Source organism: Grammomys surdaster, unplaced genomic scaffold (assembly GCF_004785775.1).
Source record: "Grammomys surdaster isolate TR1022 unplaced genomic scaffold, NIH_TR_1.0 371, whole genome shotgun sequence".
Classification (NCBI taxonomy): Eukaryota; Metazoa; Chordata; class Mammalia; order Rodentia; family Muridae; genus Grammomys; species Grammomys surdaster.
The window spans coordinates 1,084,494-1,100,605 of record NW_021604790.1 but is presented as its reverse complement, the minus strand read 5'-3'; the positions used below and the strand labels follow the sequence as shown (position 1 = coordinate 1,100,605).

General features: G+C 44.6%; 1 protein-coding gene across 3 annotated transcripts in view; it reads right to left on the bottom strand.

Moving 5' to 3' along the window:
* Positions 1 to 16,112, bottom strand: part of Atp6v0a1 (ATPase H+ transporting V0 subunit a1) — a 55,127-nt gene that overhangs the window by 23,407 nt on the left and 15,608 nt on the right. For 2 of the 3 annotated variants that reach the window (XM_028780612.1, XM_028780613.1), the window contains exons 6-14: positions 14,094 to 14,176; positions 13,559 to 13,685; positions 11,742 to 11,824; positions 10,506 to 10,599; positions 6,957 to 7,169; positions 4,278 to 4,428; positions 2,855 to 2,994; positions 2,311 to 2,468; positions 1,241 to 1,331 (exon numbers count right to left, since the gene is read on the bottom strand). In XM_028780612.1, coding sequence (XP_028636445.1) covers positions 1,241 to 1,331; positions 2,311 to 2,468; positions 2,855 to 2,994; positions 4,278 to 4,428; positions 6,957 to 7,169; positions 10,506 to 10,599; positions 11,742 to 11,824; positions 13,559 to 13,685; positions 14,094 to 14,176 — 1,140 coding nt within the window. Of the gene's footprint in view, positions 1 to 1,240; positions 1,332 to 2,310; positions 2,469 to 2,854; positions 2,995 to 4,277; positions 4,429 to 6,956; positions 7,170 to 10,505; positions 10,600 to 11,741; positions 11,825 to 13,558; positions 13,686 to 14,093; positions 14,198 to 16,112 lie in introns of all 3 variants that reach the window. The other variant, XM_028780611.1, reaches the window with a different exon arrangement.

Below are 16,112 nucleotides of genomic sequence, written 5' to 3'. Positions count from 1 at the left end.
TCTCTCTCTCTCTCTCTCTCTCTCTCTCTCTCTCTCTCTCTCTCTCTGAGACAGGGTTTCTCTGTGTAGCCCAGACTGTCTTGGAACTCACTCTGTAGACCAGGCTCAAACTCAGAAATCCGCCTGCCTCTGCCTCCCAAGTGCTGGGATTAAAGGCGTGCGCCACCACTGCCCAGCCCTTTTTTCCCTCTTAAATGAATTCAAGGCAAGTGACTCAAGACAGTCTGCGCAGGGACATAGCGCAGTGGCTGGGATACTTGGCCAGCCTGCCTGAGATGACGCTAGGTCCAATCCACACTAAGACAAAAATAAAAACATTCCAACAAGAGGACACAACCCAAAGAGAAGCTCCCTTGACACTCAGATACTGAGGAGCAGTGACAGAAAACATTGTTTCCTGTAATTAGACGACTGTATTTCCACAAGAACAGAAGCCCTTATAGACACATTTCAAAAACTGTAATTTTTTTTAACATATCTTCACTTCTTTACATTTTTTTAAACTTTAAGAATACTTTGAGTGTGTCTATGTGTATGTGTGTGCATGGTAGCTAGAGGCTGAGGAGGCAGGGTCTTTCCCCAATCCCACTACTCACTGATTCAGGGAGTGGCTGCCTAATGACCCCCCAGGTTCGGCCTGTCTCTACTACGCCATAGCGCTTGGATTAAAGGTACACACCCACAAAGCAGCCGTTACATGGCTGCTGGGATCTGAACTCGGGTCCTCACACGTGTACAACAAGCACTTGGTTGTTTGAGCATCGCCCAGCTCCTGCTTTAACTTTTAGTATTTAAGTCTGGTTTGGTTTTTTGTTTTTTTTTCTTGTTGTTGTTGGTGGTGGGTTTTTTGTTTTGTTTTGTTTGAGTGGTGGTGTTTTGTACAGAGCCTGAGCTAGCCTCATACTTGGGGTGATCTTACTACTTCAGCTCCCCCAGTGCTGTAGAGTGTGCTCTAGTTATCCCTACCTTAAACCTCTCATTTCAAGATGAAGTTAAAAACTTCAAAGCTGAGGCAGGAAAACTAAAAAGTTCAAGTCCTGCTTGAGCAAGAGTGAATTCAAAGACAGCCTGCTGAGAACTTATCTTAAAAAGAAACAAAACAAACGGAGAGCTAGCATAATCTTAAGAGCTACAGAGACTTGTCTAGCACACACAAGGCTTTCACTTCAACTCTTAGTACTCAAACAAACAAGCATCAATCTTCAGGGAAAAGCCACGTGTCAGAAAGAGGCACACTTACCGGATCAATGCCAAATGGATACGGGCCACCAAAAACTCCAGGGATAGCTGGGTTCAACTGGAGAACAGAACTCCCCAGAAGCGTCTCTTCCCTATTTTGTTAGAGAAAGTCATATTTATTTTTGATTGAGAAGAGGAAACTACTCAGTTTAAAAACTAAGCACAAAAGAAACGACTACAGCTATCTCAACTCCTCAGTGAAAATGAAGGAACTAGGCGCTGGGAGAGATGGCTGAGATGGAGTGTGTTTGCCTGACAATCATGGAGACCAAAGTTTGGATCCCAGAACCTGCATAAAAGCCAGGCGGGTGTAGCAGCTCTTATGGCAGGTGGAAACAAACAAGCTAGCTAACCAGCCTAGCGGAATGGCAAGACACAGGCTCAGGAAGAGACCCTGAAGCCTCCATGTGTAAGGAGAACATCAGTTAGGAAGACAAGCAGCGTCAACCTTGGGCTTCCACAACACACACATGCATCTCTACACAATCAACACACACACACACACACACACACACACACACACACACGAGCACAAAAAAAAAGAAGAAGAAAAGGGGAATTAGTAGTTAAGAACAAGAGGGAATCAAACATAAAGAAAAATTAAGGGCTGGAGAGATGGCTCAGCGGTTAAGAGCACTGACTGCTCTTCCAGAGGTCCTGAGTTCAGTTCCCAGCACCCACATGGTGGCTCACAACCATCTGTAATGGGATCAGATGCCCTCTTCTGGTGTGTCTGAAGACAGCTGCAGTGTACTCATATAAATAGAAAAAAAAGAAAAAAGGGAAAAATTAAGTATTAATACATAACTAAGTAGGGTATTTAGGTAACTTGCTTTTAATTAACAAGCCAATAAGTAGATAGATTACATTAATTTATAGGCTCAGATCCTTGATTTTTGCTGAACAAGTCATAAAGTCTTTCCCAGACTGGAGTATAAATAAGAGGAGACAGTATGTCCTTCTGAACCAAACATTTTCAACTGCTTCCTGATGGGTGTTAGTTTACTGCTGGCCCTAGTCAGATCTGAATGAGCAAGGAATTAGCTTTGGCTTTTGGCTTCTGCAACTTACGTCCAGTTCCCTAGAGTGAACATTGGCCGTACACTCCATGATGACCCAAAGATATTCAGAGACTTGGAAAAACAGTCATTGTAGATGAGTCCAGTATAGATGGAGAACAGTCCCATCAGAAGAATAATGTATCGGCCGCTGAACACCATGCTAAACATCTGGGAGCCAGAGGAAACCGGTTACAAGAGTGAAGTATGGCAGTGTCCCGTGTGACAATGCTACTTACACCAAGCACACAGCAGCCCACCCCATCCTGGCTCTGAAAGCTTCAGCTACCAACCAAAACATAAGGCTAAGATGGTTGGAGAAGCAGCTCAATGACAGAGCACTAGCCCCAGTGAAGTCAAGGATCACCCCCAGAACCACAAATGAAATAAGAAAAATGCTAAAATAAATTCACTGGCCCAGCACATGGCTTCTTCAATATTTAAACAACTTTCTATTCCCTTTCTGTAACTTCATGGACCTTCTGATCATGACTTTCATCACAAATGCTGGAGAGAGCACACCATCCAGTCCAGTGCAGGGGTCACTGGAACAGTACCTCATTCTCGTTCTTCTGGGAGAGGATCCGGCTCTCCCTCAACACCATCCACACAGCAAACAGCGTCATCAAAATGCCGTGCCCAAAATCTCCGAACATCACAGCAAACAGAAAGGGGAAGGTGATGACGGTGTATGGAGCTGCAAAGGAGCCGGAGGGGAGGACGTGAGGTCACGTGAAGGCACGAGTCCCCGTGAGCCCCATGTGCCTCATCCTGTCTGTACTCTGAGGTCGCAGTGGGATGCTTATTCCTGCATGCTGCATGAATAGACCCCTCTCAGGAAAATCTCCCACAGTGAGGTCCACACCCTCACAGGGCAGCTGACGGCCGTCTGCTACAGCCGACTCTTCACACTAAGCGGACAAAGGGAAACAGAGAGCCCTGACAACACTAGCCTGTTGTTTTCTTCCCTTCCTTCAGCCTCGGGACTCTGCTCTGGACTAGGCCAGCTGTCGCCTCTCTGTGCAGCAACCACTTCTGAGCTGCAGGCTAAAAATGAATGCTCAGACTCTTGAATCAACAATTAACTGAACACAGGAGACCCCTGACTTGTGCTGAAAACAGTTCCTATTGCTGTTTTCTGTCTAGCCTCAGGATAGGGAAACCAAGAAGTCATTCTAGAATAGAAGAGAACTTGAAAAGAGCATGTTTAAAGCAGTTCTCCCAAAGCTAAGTGTGTGTTTGGTGGGGGTTTTTTGAGACAGGGTTTCACTGTGTAGCCTTGTCTAGCTTAGAACTTGCTCTGTAGACCAGGCTGCCCTTGAACTCAAGAGATTTGCCTGCCTCTGCCTGCTGAGTGCTGAGATCAAAGGTGTGTACCACCATGTCCAGTGATGTCACTCTTTTGAGAGGCCAGGTATTTTGTAGCACTGAAGACACACGAAAGCATCCGCTAAGGAACTCTTAGTGAAGCATCAGTCAGTGATGGGTCTGCTCATGTCCGATGGGCATGCTTCACAGGAAGGCTGGCCATCTTTGGATCTTTAAAACAGCTGTCTACAGAGTCTAAATCTGAAACACTAGCCAGGAACAGTGGCGCACACCTTTAATCCTAGCACTAGGAAGCAGGTGCAGGCAGATCTCTGTGACTTGGAGCCAACCTGGTCTACAGAGTGAGTTCCAGGCCAGCCAGGGATAAACAAGAGACCTTGTCTCAAAACAAAACAACAAAAACAGTTTAAAATATTAAAAGAATTAAAGAAAGTGGCAAACATGTCCAGTCTCTTGACCCTGTGACATAATGTTGTCATTTACAAAGTTTGCACTAGGGAACTGCACACACACACACACACACACCCCTTAAAACATTAAATAAATTTGCGATTTTGTGCTGGGCTGCACTCATAGCTATCCTAAGGCACAGGCAGCCAGTAGGAGGAGGACCAGACACACCTGCTAAGGGTAAAGGTTAAATGTTTTTACCTGGGTTAATCTCTCGGTAAGTGCCGATCCCATAAGCATCTACTATGTTCTGGAAGCCATGTGTGAACTTGTTGGTTTTGTTATATGTCGGGGGTGTCTGGTTTGTCTGCATCCTGTTCAGAATGGAGGGGACAGTGGACCCACTGTGTTCCTGGGGAACATTAGCAACACGTCAGAATTAGGTTGTCCTCATGGCTACGCAGGTGTGCATACATATTATAATTCACGCTGCACACCTAAAACATATATCTTTTTTATATACATACATTCCAATTAAACTAAGAAAAATTAAGATTGTTTTATGTTTTTCTGGGACTAGATCTAAAATTGGCAACAGAAGATTTCCGTAAGTCTTGGAGCCTGCCATGGAGCCTGCCATGGTGGTACATGCCTATGAGTCCCAGCGCTCCACAAGGCCGAGGTAAGAGGCCTGGGCATCAAGGCCAGCTTGAGCTACAGAGTGAGAAATGGTTTCGACAATTGAAAACAGCAATAAATAAAGTAAACAGAGTGAATAGCTGCAGGCAAATAAATAGATAAAAGTAAAAAGTGAACTTTAATGAATTCTTAGAAAGTATATCATTATGGTGAAAAAAATGTAAGCACACCCAGGAGGCTGAGGGTGAAGGATCCCTTGAATTGCAGAATTCAAGACCAGAGAAAGCAAAACACACGCTCTGCCCCACTCCCCACCCACTTTCCTTCCTGAAGGCCTGTGGTTCAGCTAAGATGCTCACGAGGCGACCGACCACACACCAGCTCTTCCTCTGCCCACTCAGTAACACTGCAGGGCTCTGGGGAACTCCCCTCTCCAGGATCACCCCTGAGGTCCCCGAAGGTGCCTCCACACTTGCTAACGCTCTGATCTCGTTAGTTTAGCCCCATTGTCTGCTTGATATTTTCTCACAGACAGGGCCTCAGTGTGACTGCCGCTCAGCCTGCCATCCTTCTTATTAAGAAGTTCCTCCTGCTGGGCTCCGACTCCCGTGAACTTTAATCGTCTGGGACACAGAGCTTTGGTGCCTAAGGACCATTTTTAATAATTCTTGTTCCTGTACTTTACTAAAAAAAAAAAAAAAAAAAAAAAAAAAAAAGAGGCTATGCACTGTTTTCCCTTGAGAATGTCTCACAGATCCATCAGGTTTTGCCAAGTCCTGCCCAAAGCCCTCCTCAGTGACAGTTCTATGCTCACAGTAGCCTCGTGACTGGCCACCACCCTCAGGATTTCTCCATGTTTCATGGTCTGCTGATCATGCTTTTGAATCTGCTTTGATCACAGCTACATAACCCATGGCCTCTCTAACCTCCCGGAGTAAGTTTTAAATCCTGTAACCTTTGAGAAGTCATAACTGCGTTCAATCTATTGGGTGCATGGTTAGCTGCTGCTCTTCCAACTGAACCACTATAAACCCTGCTCTTGCCTAATGCTGTGCACTACCACACGTACTTCCGGCTGTTATCTGCAGTGATTTTCCTTTTGTTTTAGATTTTGTTTGTTAACACAAGGTCTCATGTAGCCCAGGCCGGTCTCAAACTTATGAGATAGCCAAGGATGACCCTGAACTCCTGATCTCCCTTGCTGTTATTTCCCAAGCACTGGAATTACAAGGATATACCACCATCCATGGCTTATGCAGCACTGGAGATTAAACCAGGGCTTCAGATAGCAAGGGCAGGCAGGGCTCAGGAGGCAGAGGGAGGTGGAGCTCTGAGTTCAAGGCCAGCCTGGTCTACAGAGTGAGTGCCAAGACAGCCAGGGCTACGTAGGGAAACCTACAAACAAAACATACAGACAAAAATACCAGGGCTTTAGACATGCAAGTCAAGCAATCTCCCAGCTCAGCTGCCTCCCCTGCCCTGGCAATATGGTTTCCCACGTGTGTACCCACTGTACCATTCTGCTCCTGATCACACATCGCTCTTTCATTGTTTGCTTTTTTCTTTTCAGCTCTGGGGACCAAGCCCAGGGACTCACACATGCCAAGCCAACGCTCTGCTGTTGAGTGACACCCCTTGTTCCACCAAACTCCACCTTTTCTTGACATTTTTTCCTAGTCACATTTGTTAGAAACAAGTCCACCCTCCCTCTACATCAGGGTTCTCAACCTGTGGGTCAAGACCTCTTTTGGGGTTTGAACCACCCTTTCCCTCTAATGTCAGATAGCCTACATATCAGATATTTACATTACCACTCAGTACAGTTAGGAAGTAGCAATGAAAATCGTTTTATGATTGAGGATCACCACAACATGAGAAACTGTATTAAAGGGCGGCAGCATTAGGAAGGGTGAGAACCACTCCCTACACACATGTATATGTGCATATATACATAGACATGCATGTACACACCCTCCCTGGCTTACTGAGGTCAGTGTCTTAGAAAGCAGGCTGCTGTAACTACCAAGTAGGAGCAGTCAACAGAGAGAGCAAGTCAGGAAGCTAATGCTCCAGCATGCTCTGCCCTGAGGAATCACAGCCATGACCGAATCCCTTCACACTACTGAGCTGCAGTTTCCGCTCTGCAAAATAAGGCCAGTCCTCCAGACGACAGACAGAGCATACTCTCAGGGTAGAAGAACACATTAAAGAACTCTGAAAGCAAAACTGTCGTAAATAGGAAATTGATTAGTAGGAGGCTCGCCTCCTGCCCACCAGGTTCAGTGCTAGCTGGAGACTCACCGTGCCTCTTCGAAGTGCAAACTGGATGGAGTCCAGGTCAGTGACAGGGCACCAGACTTCTGCGATCAGGCACTTCTGGGTCACATCTATATTGCACAGGTTCAGGGTATGGTAGATAGCCTTCATCTTCCGCACCTTGATGAACCAGACCCGGATGTTCTTAGCAGCCGCCTGCAGAACCCTCTGGCGGTGGTCCTCCGTCTGATTCAGAACCTTTTGGGAGAGGAAGGAGTAGGGAGAAGGGATCTTTCCAGCACAAGTTTTCCATCACAGGACAGGATGGCAAATTGGCATTGCTTTCTAAAAAAAAGGGTTGCCAGGAAACAGTCTTATTCTTCCCCTAGCAAGGTGTATTATTTGGGGGTTCTGTGGGTTTAGGGTTGTGGGGGTCAAATTGCAAGAAATGTGAGTTCTTACAGTGCTAGGGATGGAGCTTGGGGCCTTGTACATGTTATAAAAGCATGCTACCGCGTAATTGTGTCTCTAGCTCGCAAAATGTGAGTTCTGGTGGAGAATATAACTCAGTAGTAGAGGGAGCTATCCATCATGGATGAGGCCCTAACACCACCACACCACACACACACATACACACACACACACACACACACACAGAGAGAGAGAGAGAGAGAGAGAGAGAGAGAGAGAGAGAGAGAGAGAGGAAAATGAGTTCTGATTATAACTATCTTCATTAGCTTCAAGCTGATGACAAACAGAAAAATATTTCTTAGGGTTTTTTCTCAATATTCAATCTTACCACTAATCCAAGGCACAACACAGAAAGACCCCTGGCTTTGCTTGCATTGGGTAAGGTCAGTGACTTTCTAGGGGCTGGAGAGATAGCTCACAGTTCAGAGCTGCTCCTCCAGAGGGCCAGAGTTCAGTTCCCAGCACCCATGCCGGAGGCTCCAAACCACCTGTAACTCCAGCCCCGGGGATCCCATGCGATGTCCCTGGTCTCCAAAGGCACATGCACTCACACGCACATTACCACATAAACACACATACACACATATAATTAAAAATAATAAAAATAAATCTTTAAAAAAAAATCAACAGAGGGTGAGCAACAACAGGCCCAGGCGCTTACTATTGAACAGACACAGCGGGTAAAGGAGAAGAACAGCTTGTGCGCTGGACCTTTAAGAACCAGTACAGATGGCCTTAGAGGAAGAGACAGGGACAGTCTATATTCCCGTGTCTCATTATTGTCAGACACGTAAGGTAGCAGTAGTTAGAGGAGACTACAGAGCTGGTGAGATGGACAGCTGGACAGGTGAGCCACTAAGCCTGAGAAGCTGAGTACCATTCCCAAGTGGAAGGAGACAACAGATTTCACAAGCTGTCCTCTGACCGCCACATGTGTGCCATGGTGCACATATGTATACAATAAAATAAAAAGGTAATTAAAAAAAAAAATGAAGCTAAGCCCGCAACTCCCAACTAGAAGGAACTGTGCAACTACCTACCCTCACACTTCTGTGTGAGAATCTCTTAAAGCTTTGAAAAGATTTTTTAACTTCTTTGAAAAGGAAAGAGTTTCATATTTAGCTATATAAAGGAGAAGTTTCCACTCACGGGGCAACAGCTAATCCCTGAAAAACTGTCTTGCACAAAGGAGGTGACTTCTATAGGTTTGAAAAAAAAAAAATGCCACCATGCTTGAGAAACTGTGTCACTTTAGGAGTGTGTTATGCTCATTTCTTTTCTGCTAGCTGTGACTGTTTCAGAATTCTTTCCACCTTCTTCTGGAAAGACAGGGATAGAGTAAGGCTCAGACCCTGAAGCCGCCGGGCGGCGGCGGGACATACCTCGTATCCCAGCACTTGGGAGGCAGAGACAGACAGATCTCAGAGTCCGAGGCCAGCCTGGTCTACAGACGAGCTCCAGGACAGCCAGGGCTACACAGAAAAATTGTCTCAAAAAACAAATAAACAAAACTGAAAAAAAAAAAAAAAAAAACACTAAATTTTCTTTTTTTTTTTTTTTTTGGTTTTTCGAGACAGGGTTTCTCTGTATAGCCCTGGCTGTCCTGGAACTCATTCTGTAGACCAGGCTGTCCTCGAACTCAGAAATCTGCCTGCCTCTGCCTCCCAAGTGCTGGGATTAAAGGCGTGCACCACCACCGCCCGGCCTGAAATTTCTTAATATTCAATGTGAATATTGTCCGACTTTGCAAGCTCTTATGTTTTTTTGCTTTCCTTTTTTTCCTTGGTTTTCCATCGCTTTGAAAGTTTCTTATAGCTGGACTTCTTTTTTTTTTTTTTTTAAGATTTACTATTTATTTTATGTATATGAGTACACTGTAGCTGTCTTCAGACTCACCAGAAGAGAGCATCAGATCCCATTACAGATGGTTGTGAGCCACCATGTGGTTGCTGGGAACTGAACTCAGAACCTATGGAAGAACAGCCAGTGCTCTTAACCACTGAGCCATCTCTCCAGCCCCTGGACACTTTTTTTTAAACTTTTCAAAAACTCGTGTGTGTGTGTGTGTGTGTGTGTGTGTATACAATGCTGTGTCACAGTGTGTGATATAGAGATGCTAAGCTTTGTGTCAAATGCCTTTTTCTCCTAAGTCATTGTGTTGGCCCCTAGCTGGACTTTTAAAAAATCAAATTCTAGTCATTCATAATGGCTCCTACACATGGTCCTTAAACCTACCCAAAGCCTGGAAGAGAATATGGTGGCTTAGATGCCAGGATGTGTTATAAATGGCCTATATCACCCAACAACGGTTCTTTACAAACATCAACCTTCTGTCTTTCCCATGGTTAAATGGGTAAGTGTATCTCAAAGAAGCCAGCAGCAGGTCAAGCTCATGGGTCCTATACAGTGGAGCCATCCCCTATCTGTGACAATATCACTGCTACAAAGAACTGCCTTGGGATGGGGGGGTGTTTGTTAACGTTTTAAAGAAAACAAACAACTACTGCACCCTTTCTTTCCTAAAGTACAAGCCCCTGGTCACCTTTTCCTTCCAAAGAAGCACAAATCATGGCTCTTCCCTTAGAACCCTTTAGCACTATGATGTGCGTGACTTTTGCTTTGTAAACTGATAAAAATCTAACAGTCTCTTATTGGGTTCAAGAGTCAGCTCCAGGCTCTTTGACTGGACCATGTGGTTCAGATCAAAGGTAACCAGAAGACACATCATGCTGTTGTAAGAGGCTGCTAGGAAGACTGTGTGAGGACAGAGTTGACTTTCCATGAACTTCTAGGTTGTTTGATTGCAGCACATTTTAAGAAAAATGTATTATTGTAAAAACCATCTCAGATTCATGAAATGGAGGGGAACAGATGGCTCTTAAGCAGTAAGGATTCCAGAGGCATAGCATATTCCTTTCGTGTTGGAGGCTGACTAATGCTATTTTTAACAGTCCTATCCTGAGACTTTTGCCAGTTCCCAGGGGGACTTCCCACCCACACACATTTCTTTTTTTGGTATCCAACTGTTGCAGGTGTCTTAACAAACTGCCAAGGGTTTAAGGAAGGAGACTGGCTCACTACTGTAGTAGTTCACAAAGTCCAATTCCCGTGGTCCCCCTGTACCATTTGGAGATCGTCGATCCTGGTATTGACTCCGGAAGCCATTTCTTTCCTCTCCTGTGGAGTCTCAGGACAAGGATAGAGGGAGGCTCGGAACCTGGAGGGTACAGGAAGAGCTTTAGCACACTGAACTTTCTTAGTTCCTTCAATGTAAATCCCCTTGGGGAATAATCCTAGCTTACTATAGAACAGTCACAACTAGACTGGCCTGTTGAGGTCATCAACATTAACCAGTCATGTGAAGTGGCTGCAGACAGCAACAATGCAGAACAGTCTCGACAGCCTCTATAGCCATGAAATAATTCTGAGATTAAAAAAATAAGGCGCTGGAAAGATTGTTCGGCAGTTATGGGCACTTGTTTCTCTTCCAGAGGACCCAGGTTCAGTTCCCAACACCAGTGTGGTGGGTCACACCTGCCGGTACTTCCAGTTCTAGGGGATCTGATACTCTTCTTCTGGTCTACAAAGGCACCAGGAATGCATGTGGTGCACATAACACATTCAGGCAAAACACTCATAAACACAAAACAAATAAATCTTTGCAAAAGAATGTTGAAAAATAACTTAAAAAACAATTTTTATTATAAGTTACTAGAGAAAAATGGCATGGTAAAATTTCTGCCCATAACCAGAATACCAGAATGTTTATATAATGCCTACGGCACTATGCTGGCATGTAAACCCACTGTCCCTGAATAAAGGAATTATGACTCTGCTGAATCTTTTGGGTGGGGACATGTGTATGTATGTGTAGTGTGCATGTGTGTATATATGTATGTGTGTGGTCAGGAACATGTATGTGCATGTGTGTGTGCATGCCTCGGGAACTAAAGGTTGACACCAGGAGTTGTTTAGGTGGGGTCTCAATTGACCCCAGAGTTCTCCCATGCAGAGAACCTAATTAGCCAGCGTGCTCCTGAGATCCCGTCTTCAGCTTCCCAAATGCTGGGATTATAGCTGCCATGTGCACCTGGCACTTATGTGGGTTTTAGGGATCCAGACTCCAGGGCTTACATGTATGCAGTAAGCACCTTATCCACGGAGCCATCTCCACAGCGTGGGCCGCGCTTCCGATACTTGAAAAGTACATAAAGTAAAACCTGAGCTACTTTTGACGGTTTCAAATATTCCTAACATCATTCACAGTGTAAAACAGAACGAACGGATCTATGCTTCACTTTTCTGAGCCTTTAGCAGACAGCATAGCTGTGGCTCTTGTTTGCAGGCGACATCTCTTACCCTTCACAGATTTTCTTGACTCTGTTTTTCAGCTGATCACCTTGGAAAAAAATGATGAACACGGACTTGTGCACGTAGTCGCCCTGGGCCCCAGAAGGAAAACCAAGAGTTCAGAATTCTCAATATGGGTGAAAACTTTTGATACAGTTTACACTGCAGCTCAGGGGGCCTGACTTCACTGGGTAGCTTAGACTGGCCTTGAACTCACAGCAGTCCTAGCCCCAGGCTCCTGAGTGCTGGGCTCATAGGCCTAGCTTTAAAGTTCTAGAACAATTAAGCCTGAGTGGCATTAGAACCAATCCTTTACGGACATGGTCTTCTGTGCTTTACCCTTACTCCAGTACCTAAGCTTCGTGTGGAGACTGTCTGCCCTACAGCCCCAGACTCACAAACCCCTTCCTGTTTTCAGATACAGCCAGAAGGCTGAGGGAAAGCAGAGGGCATGCTCGGCACAGAGGAGCCTGTTTCTCTAGTTCTACATGAACTCTTGTGCTTCAGGATGACAAAGGCACATGGGAAGCAGAAGGAAACCTGTCTGTTCCTGCGCTTAGAAAGACCCAGATAAAAAGAGCTGACTGAATGCAAGGCACTAAGTCACTGGCAGAAACAGCAGTGTTGAATCTCAAGAACTGTACTAACTTAAACTTTGCGGAACAAGAAGGCAGACAACCCTGAACACCAAGCTCACACCTCGAGTACAAGGGCAGCCAGGAAAAAAATCGGCGTGTGAGCTGTTTCCCAAGGCCCCATTCATCGGGTTGTCTGTAACAGCTTGCATACAAAGTGTGTACTGCTTTTATAAAAGAAAACAGCTTCAGTGAGCTGCCTCAGAATAAAGAGGGAGGAGAGTTAGATTCCAGACAATCAATCCCCAACACTCCTCGCTGAACTGGGGCCCACTCTCGGCAGGGCCGCTCAGCTTGAGATGTCATGCCCTGCTTTCCTGGCTTTGTGATAATCTTTCTGCTGTGGAGAGGAAACCTGACTGAACACCCCTGAGAGGGGCTCCATATTGGACATAGCTACAGATTACAATTCTTCCACAACCCAAGGTGTCTGAAAAAGTGTACCCCAAGACTGAAGCATTTACACTGTCAACATGCTCCTACTCAACGAGGGGGCCTGGGGCAAAAGCCACAGAGTGTCACCCACCAAAGCTCACAAATTTCCAAGTTAAATTTCTCTTAGAACAAAAAAAACTTAAGATGTTCGTAAGGTAAGCTAGCTATAGGCTTCTAACTAATACTCCGGCAAGAACGGCATGCAGTCCGTGGGGTGCACCTGAACCCACGCCATGTAGATGTTGCTATGCACTGTCCTGCCTGTGTCCAATGCCAAGACATTATACAATTCTTACTTTCCAAAGAGCTGGGTAGACAAGGTCATTCTCATCATGCATGTATCTATGCTTAAATTAAGTTTCTGATTCTCCCGAGAAACAAGCAGATAAATCTTCAGAATAAAGTTTCCACCAGCTTGTAAAGATGAAAGTCTAGGAAATCTATCTTTTTATACGCAATATCACTAAATTTGGAACGTGGTATCTTGATTTCATGTTAATTTTCATAAAAGGCCATTTTTCTTTCAGCTCAGATTAATAACAAGAATTATATAAAAGCTAAGGTTTAGCATAATTGAGGGAAACATGCAAAAAATACCCTTACATGGGTAAAGTTTGAAAATAGAGAGAAGAGAGTGAGCCTTCAAGTATTGGTCAAGCGAGGGCTCCTTTAATGAATGGCAGATCTAGGGAACACCATGCTGTGCTACTGCTCTGGGCTAGACCTACTCCACAAGACATAATTTCCTTGTCTTACAGTCACAGGATCCTCCAGCGGGTTTTCGATTTCAGCCTGTCTCAGGAACACATTCCCTCGGCACACTCGCCAAAGCATGCGCTCAAAGGTGGGGATCCGCTCCCGGTTAATCACACCAGCCACGAAGCTGTGGGGAGAAGAGTCAGGTTGGGGACTCCAGGCTGGGAGACTTAAGACAAAGCAGGAGAGTGAGGAGAAAGTGGAAAGATTATACACTGCACGGGAGATGGTGAACTATGGTGTCAAGAGGGCTGTCTGCTACTCCTTTTTTTCCTGACATCTCTGGACACATCAGTGGGTTGCCACAAAATCCAGACACACACACTGCCTCAGATTAAACTCAGGCCAGGTCTACCACTGATCTTCTCTCCAGGTCATGCTTTAAATAGGACCTCACTGTAGCCCAGGCTGGCCTCAAATGTACGCTCTTCCTTCGTCTTCCTGCTGAGGGATGGGATTACATGCATGTAGCACCCACTGCTCTTTTGAACAGCAGAGAAGAACACAAACCCATGGAGGCTGAAGTGGTGCTTACCCAAGTCGTAAAGGCGCGCCTCTTCCCATCTCGTTTGGCTCCAAGAGTGATGAGGACTCTTCCAACAGGTCTGGATCCGCCATCTGCTGATGATGCAATTCAGCCTGAATTCACAAATCAATTAATATCTAATGAAAATAGTTAGTGGCATGCAGGGAACGAGGAACCAGGAGATGGGTTCAGAAAATAAAAATGAAAAAAGAAAGAAGAAGAAAACAAGACAGAAGAAAACAAAAACCCAAAACACCAAAAGATAGAGCTAACCCACAAAAAGAAGAGAAGAGTAATAAGAAAGGACAAAGGTTACACACAAGCTAAAGAAAGCAAAACTTCCCCAGAAAAGCATCTGGGGAAACAAAACAGAAGAAAAATGTGAAGTGATGGTGACATGTATAAATCTGTTACTAGGTGGAAGTCATTTGTTCTAATGCTTTCCTGAACAAACCTGGGACGTAAGCCACAAAGTTCTTCTTTTTGAGAGAAAAACAGACAAACAAACAAACTCCCAAACAGCTCTGGAGATAGTGAGAATACTTCATTTCTAGGCAGCTACCAAGTAGAAAGTGTTTGTGCAAGCATGCAGGAGGTGGGACACTCTTTCAAGTAAGCAATGACCTGGAGCTAGAAAGGGCATGGCTAGCCTTTGGTAAATGCAGAGCATGAGGACTGTCAGCATGGCCACACACAAATGACCCAAAGCACAGAATTTAAAGAGAGCTTCTTCATGAGGATAAGAAGTGCAGCAGCTGGACAGGGCTGGGGCTCTATTGCACTCATAAAGGCAAGAAAAAGGTAAAACATCCAATGGTTATATTTTCTGAATACAAATCTAGGGATACTGAAAAATCTGTACAGATTTTACAGCAAAGAACAACAACCAAGTAGTGTAAATAAAGGGTCACAGATAAACAGTCTAGAGTTATTAGCCTTGCTTAATTGGTGAGACTTAAAATGACTTCCACTAGGACAGTTTATACAATGAAATGAAGGCAAAGGATTTCCCACAGTGGTCTGTTGTTTCTCACCTTTCTCCCTTAAACATCTCTAGTCTCATCAGGATGAAGAAGCTGCCCTAGAACATGAACTCCAATCAACTTCTCCACTGCCTAATCTATCCAGCTGTAATATCCACCTTCACTGCCTAATCTACCCAGCTGTAATATCCACCTTCACTGCCTAATCTACCCAGCTGTAATATCCACCTTCACTGTCTAATCTACCCAGCTGTTCAAAAGCAAACAAAACACCAGAAGTTCCCTTTAATTTTCATTCCAAATTTCAATTTCACCTTAATCCTGTCAATTAAACTATGAGAGGGAACAAAGGCACATGCTTGCCTTATATGGCAAAGTCATGGACCATACACATAACAAACAACAGTGTAAACCAGATAATTCTGAAGGGCAAAAAAGTAATTGTTTTGTGATATTAGGATCAGGGCTGTTTTTTTTTTTTTTTTTAATAGCACACGGAGCAGAGGAATATTGCCATGTGATTAGAATTTAAGGTGAGATAATGGGACCACTGGCTACTACTTTCTGTCACATGGGTAGATAAGGATTTCTTTTTTTCAACCAGGAAACAAATCAGCCAACTGAAAACAATCTGAATAGTCAAATTACTATATTACCATGGTTCTTGGGGTGTGCATTGGCAAAGTGAATAGGACTAATTGTTCCCCACAAGACTCTCCTACTGGTTTATGTGGTTCTCAGAACCTGGCTCTTACTAGAGTCTGTGTGGCATGTGTGCTCTTACAGGGGACAGCAGACAAGAACAGACTGTACTTAGACTCAACTGCTCCAAAGATGGTATCTGGGGCTGAGACTTAAAAAAACAACAGAATTAAAATTAAACAGAAAGATCAAATTCTAAATACTAACTTCACCACTTCATATTTAAGAACACCAAGTCTTAGATAGGAAGGTCAAAAAATTATAAATAAAATTGTGCTTGTTGGGAGACTACAGTGACCAGAACTAAGAGCCTGTATAAAAAAAGATCTAAAAGCAAAACATG